Here is a 6,739-nt window from a genome sequence, read left to right as displayed (position 1 = left end):
AAATAAAATTACTGACAATAAAATACAATACATATGTAAAAATATAACACACGATAAAACATTAACATATGAGTACATGGAAAAATAAAATATATTACATATTTATTCCACCAGCAAATTGATCATTGTCTTATAAATCAATCAGAAAATCTCCAGCATAAAAATGATTTGAATCACTCAAAGGTTCACTCTGTTCAGTGAAGTTGGTCTCCTTTTCTTTCCCTTTTATTTATTCTTTATAAATTTTACAAAGGTGCTCAGGGGCTCGATAAATACGAGACCAATGTCCTGGAGTACCACATCTAAAACAAGAACTTTCAAATCTTTTTGAGTGATTCTCATTAACACTCATATTCTCATGATGCCTTTTCAATGGATGGTTTGAGATGTTCTTTTGAGATGAGTTATAGAAGTAACTATCCCGATTATTTTCGAAACCACGGCCGCGTCCACGACCACGACGAATTCCACGTCCATGTCCACGATCTCGATTTCGTCCTCGACCAAAATCTTGTCTATAACTTTGATTTTGGTCTCCAGATTTAAATTCGTTTTTGCATACGACAATTATTTCAGGAAATGCTGTTGAACCAGTGGGTCGTGCCTGATGATTTCTCATTAAACAGCTCGTTATTCTTTTCCGCCACAAGGAGACAGTGATAAGTTCAGAATATCTCGAAAATACACGCACTCTATATTGTTATTGTAGAGTTATATTCGATGCGTGAAAAGTGGAAAATGTTTTTTCAAGCATTTTCAATTCAGTAATCTCGTGCCCACAAAATCTCAATTGCGAGATTATTCTATACATCGTTGAATTGTAATCACTGACTTTTTTAAAATCTTGGAATCTCAACGTATTTCATTCATCCCGAGCGGTTGGAAGTATAACTTCCCTTATATGTTCGAATCTTTCTTTTAATCCCTTCCACAAAGCCATGAGATCTTTTTCAATTAGATATTTACATTTCAATCCCTCGTCGAGATGTTGACGCAAAAATATCATGGCTTTTGCCTTTTCTTGTGATGTCGATATGCTATTTTCTTTTATAGTCTCATTTAGACCCAATGACTTAAGATGCATTTCTACATCGAGAGTCCATGTCATATAATTTTTCCCCGTGATATCAAGAGCAATGAATTCGAGCTTTTCCAAGTTTGATATGGTGGTACTAAAAAAATTACGATGCATTTTATTAGTTAATGAATATTGCAATACAAACTAATGGATAAACAACAAGTAGAAGCATTCGTAAAAATAAAGAAAACACACGAGGAGGATATTCTCCAATAAATACAAGACTCGTGAGTATGATAACCAAAATAATTAAAAATAACCTCGAGAAAGTCATCTTCTTTTTTCTTCGAAAAATTTGATGAAGAATAATTTTTAGAGAAGAAGAGAAAATTGGAGTGATTGAATGTGTTTGTGAGATCATATTTATAGGGCAAAAACTAGTTGTTTTGTTACCGTTTATGACCGTTGGTTTACAAAAAAAATAAATGTATGTATTTGTATAATTTTATGCTAATAATATGATGTATATAATATTAGTCAAATTTAAATAATTATGTATATCGTATCACGTTATTATAATGAGGTATCATGAGTTATTTTTTTTAAAAACCTTACAAGCTTTTATACTTGTTTTATCTCTTACCGGGAGTATGGGATGTCGTCTTAACATCCTCCCAGGATTTATAACAAGTTTTTTGAAAAATTTATTATTATTATTTCTGAATAACATTATATTATATATTAAATATATACGTAATAAATAAATAAACAGTAAAATAAATATGATTATTTTTGTTACCTTTTTCTTCTGTTTTTGGAGCTTGGAAAAATATGGAGGACTTTTAGAGCTTCGTGATGATAACGTGTTATGAAAAAGTAAAAATGTATGGTAAAAAGTAAGAATCTCAAACTCTCAAAATTATCAAATTACACACTTTTTAATATTTTACTCTCAGCTTAATTTTCTCAAATCTGTATAAATAAAGACCTATTTATAGGATTTTTTTGGAAAACAATCTGTTATGATCGGTTAGGGGAGTAAACGTTGAGCTACAATAGATCGGTTCTTGAAATATTGAACATCGATAAATTAAATCGAGTTTGGTTAAAAACCAAGCGGAAGATACTCGAAATAATCCTTCGTAGAAACCGATTATTTATTTTGTAAACCATTTAAAAAATATGCAAGTTGAATGAGTAAAAATATTTCAGTTGAAGCATTTTATCAAACACTTGTATGCAATATTTTTGTATTTGAAGAACACATAAAATGCTTCAACAATGTATCCTTAAAACAATGAAAATGATAAGTAAATGCAATAAGCAAATAGACACGAATTTGTTTATGGATGTTCGGAGATTTCAACAATCCTACGTCACCCCTTCTTCCCCTTGGGAAGGATTCACTAGAAGACTTTGATTTATACAACACCTTGTACAAACCCATTCAGCTAGGACTTACTTCACGGCCTAAACTGAACTCCTAGCACTCAAGATTGTAGGCAGCACCTCACAATCAGCATATTGTTTAATGTCTCATATGCAAAGACTACATACACAAGTTTTACGTCTTTGTGCAAGACTCACTCAACTAATCTTTGAACTTAAACTCTCTTGTATATGTGTGAGTGATTGTGTGTGAGGAATTTATCTTTTACAGTGTACATCTCAAATGTATCCTCACACAAGGGTTTGTGCTCTCAACTAGCAGATTTCTTCATGCTAACTGCTCATGCTTTGAATCCACTTCAAAGCTGTTGTTTGATCTTCAATATGTTGTATTTATAAGCCCCAACAATGATATATACGTTAGACACAAGAATATGACCGTTTGAAAAGTTTTTGTACTGTTTCCGAGATTGCAACGGTCAAATTCAGCTTGCTGGGTATTTTCCCGACTGGTCAACTCTGGTCAACTGGTCAACTCTGGTCAACTCAACTGGTCGTTCAGTTCAACTGGTTCAGTTCAGTTGGTCAACTGCTGGTTCAGTTCAGTTGGTTGGTCAGCAGGTAAGCAGTTGGTTCAGTTTCAGCTGGTGTGCTGAAATCAGCCTAGCTGATTTCAGTTTGTGCAGAACCAGTAGCTTCATCGTCATTTATCAGCATTGTAAGCTTCGATTCAGACTTTGACTTCTGAAAATGATTTGTAGATCTTTGTCTTATCTTTCCAACGCATATTGAATCGCTTCGTTTCGATAACCGAGCTGAGAGATATGACCAAAATACCGCAGCTGCTCAAACCCAACTGATTGTTGTTTTCGTGTGATCAGTTCGGTAATTGAGCGATCATTTAGACCATGATAACATCCGATTTTGCCCAACTGACGTGATATACGACTTGTTCCAAATTGAGTTTTCTGATCATTCCAATTGACGGAATGTCATTTTCATCATGCAGTTAAGAGATATCATCAAAATACCAAAGCTTGCCAGAAATTCAATTTGTGCAGAAATCAATTTCAACTTGCTTATTGTGTTTGCAACTTCACACTTAAGTAAATATGTTAGAAACACAATAACAAGTTTTGTTAACATCAAAATCAAGATTGCGAACATGAAATGTTCCAACACAATCCAAAAACAATTTCATCATTACATACATCATCACACACCTGATTTTCAACATTCAACACTTAATTTTACCTAATTTTCAGAGCATTATAATTTTCAACAATATTTTTTCATATTTTCAACGCTGAGAATATTTTTGGATTTGATATGTTTGTATTATTGTTAATTGTCTCAAGTTTTCTAAATAGTCTCAAATGTTTGGAAGTAGACTACTTATTTTGACTCCTCTGCTGTACATTGTTCATACTTGGTATCAAGTGTCAATGCCTTACCCCAAAGAATGAAAAAGGAGGCACAATATTTAACTTGTCAAGCACAAAACGCACCAAATACAGTACAAAATCTTCACCCAAAATACAAATGTATCTTGTTCGTCTAGATGTAGATGAGGTGGTTACTATATATAGTTTTTTAAGATACTAGTACCATTCACTACCTAGAGGAAGCACATTGTAACGTCCGTAATTTTTTTATAGGACCGAAACATGTAACGTTAAATATTTAATAATTCTGCAAATATAATGCAACTAAATAAAAATAAAATTTGTGCCGACGATTAAAACATCTAGAGTGAGTCTCATGTGACACCGTCTCACGGATCATAATCTGTGAGACGAGTCAACACTACCCATATTCACAATAAAAAGTATTACTCTTAGCATAAAAAGTGATACTTTTTCATAGGTGACCCAAATAAAAGATCCGTCTCATAAAATCATTTTACCTTTTTGTTTTGTTTTTCATTACAAAAAAATATAATGTACAAGCACGTAACACATACACCGGGGTACCGTATAGACAGGTTCCAAATCATTTGAATTGAAGTTAAAATATATATTATAAATCGATTTTATTAACATTTATTTTTTGGTGAAAGAATAATCCACCTAGTGTAACCGTGTTTTGTATCGAGTAAATTTCAGGCGTGTATTTTTTTATTATTTATTTTGATGTACGTATTTTATGTTATTGAATAAGACATTCTACGTTTGTCAAAATTCCTAGATCCGATGATACTTGCATGAAACTCAATTTTGTTAACGACATATCAAAATATTAATACCACGAACCTAATAAATATCATGTTGAAATCTTTCGATACTTTTCCACTGATTTTTTGCACTTGATATAATATTTATTTATTATCAATTTTAAAATAAAGTGTAATATAGTTTTATACTGAATATATTTTTGTGCAAAGTGTAACTATATATATCAGATTTTTTTTTCCTATCAAACTTTTATTATATTGTGCTTTATTTTATCATCAAAGTTAAAAATATTATAGAGAAGGGGCATTTTAAGAAAGTAAATTTTATTAGTTTTAGATACAAAAAACAATTACTTTAAGACTATCTTCTTTGGAAATTCATTAAAAACTAGTGGATGGCACACTCTATGAGTTGGGTCAATACTATCGATATTCACAATAAAAAGTAATATTCTTAGCATAACAAGTAATATTTTTTCATGGACCCGTGAGACCGTCTCACACAAGTTTTTGCCGTAACTAAATCACGAAATAATTATGATAAATGTGGTATCACTCAAAATCAATGGATTAATATTGGTACTTATGATATTGAATCCTTTATGTAAGATTCGGTGGATAAGTTCGATAATTCTTAATTCACGAAAACTGATAAAGAAATCGCAATTCTTGTGTGTTATCAGTGTATCAAAATTACATCATGACGCTTGTGTTTTTGTACGAATTATAAGATTATGCATCATTGTTTTATCCAACGCATGGCTATCGGCGGCCGCCGGTAATAAGCTCGCCGCTAACTTGTGACATACGAACCAAAACCCTCATACGTGCATTCATTACATCCAAGTTAGACACTCTCGACCCTATAACAAATTGACAATCACTCACAAATCTGTCACATTTATCCTCATAAAACAACATGTTTCTATAATCTCCTCGACCAAATGCCAAGTTTGCATCCACAAATTCACCCCCCAACAACCCGTATCCTTCCTCACAAATGACCAAAAGATTTTTTGTGGTCGTGTTCTTCTGCTCTTGCTTTACTCTAGATATGAAAATACGAGTATCTGTAGCATATGACAGCGTCTGGGTGATAGCGATCTGGCACAGTCCTTTAATATCTAAAGTTGGCGAGTATAAGTTCTTGTTGAAAACGTCCACACAATACTTGAAATCATCCGTTCCTTGACAAATTTTCCTGATCAATCCTTGAGTGTCGCCTGACGAATGCTGAAGCAGAAGAAAATGAAAAACCATCAGTGCCCAGAAGGATGGAGGAAATAAAGACCTCATTTGTAAAAATTTCTTGTTGGGAATAATTGGAGTTGTTGTTTTTTTTTCCTTTTTTTTTTTTTTTTGGTGATGGAGGGATAAATATATAGTAGGAACTCTGTTTGAATAATTAATTTTTTACTTGAAAATTTTGCAGAATTCTGACTGACCATTGAATTCTACAAGCAATAGATATTTAGTATATATTACTAATTAGTTTGACTGTTTGAGCCATTCAATAATAGATTTCACAAATTTGAAATTGAATTAATAATGTTAATATAGTAAATAATTAGATTTTCTTCGAATTTTTTTGACTACAGTACTGGTGTTTAATTTACCAACAGAACTAGCTTTTGCATAAAAATTAATCTGGCAATTAGCAAAGGAACTAGCGATTGACATAATTTCTGTTGTTATTTCTTGAAATAATGAAATTTTATTTTTAAAATCTTAACGACATTTAAGTCTATTGTTAATTAGGGACGACCATATAAGTAATTCTATCATTAATTAAAATTTCAAATTTGTATGAGAAAGACAAGTCTTCATGACAGAATAACTAGTTCCTTGTGGTAAATAATTTTTTTATATTTATATAACTGCGTAATGGTGTGAAATTAGTTTAATCCAAGTCAAATTGATCGACAAGTAACATAAATTTTAGGTGTTTTTAAATTGATATAATGTGTTGTCACGCTCCGAAACCGAGACGCGTCATCGACATTGTTTAACAATTTAAAATCACGAAACAACAAGTCGCGTAGTGCATAAAATAGCCAAATATCGGTTTATTACATAAATCAAAACTGTTTTTATAGTGCTTAACATAAATGCAGAAGCGATAATGTAATGAAAAATAAAACTAAAATTGATGCTTGAAA

At 31.8% G+C, this 6,739-nt stretch overlaps 1 protein-coding gene across 1 annotated transcript; it reads right to left on the bottom strand.

The window, feature by feature from the left end:
• Window positions 1–5,342: 5,342 nt before the first annotated feature.
• LOC140805590 (cell wall / vacuolar inhibitor of fructosidase 2-like) lies at window positions 5,343–5,876 on the bottom strand. The gene has a single exon (XM_073161852.1). The coding sequence runs from the start codon at window positions 5,874–5,876 to the stop codon at window positions 5,343–5,345; it is 534 nt and encodes a 177-aa protein (XP_073017953.1).
• Between the last annotated feature and the right edge of the window lie 863 nt (window positions 5,877–6,739).

This window comes from Primulina eburnea, chromosome 11 (assembly GCF_022965805.1).
Source record: "Primulina eburnea isolate SZY01 chromosome 11, ASM2296580v1, whole genome shotgun sequence".
In the NCBI taxonomy this organism is placed as follows: Eukaryota; Viridiplantae; Streptophyta; class Magnoliopsida; order Lamiales; family Gesneriaceae; genus Primulina; species Primulina eburnea.
Note: the sequence above shows the minus strand (reverse complement) of the source record. Positions and strands in the feature narration are given on the sequence as shown.

Excerpts from the sequence above, each read along its gene's own strand:
- LOC140805590 (XM_073161852.1), bottom strand. The coding sequence starts at position 5,876 with ATGAGGTCTTTATTTCCTCCATCCTTCTGGGCACTGATGGTTTTTCAT.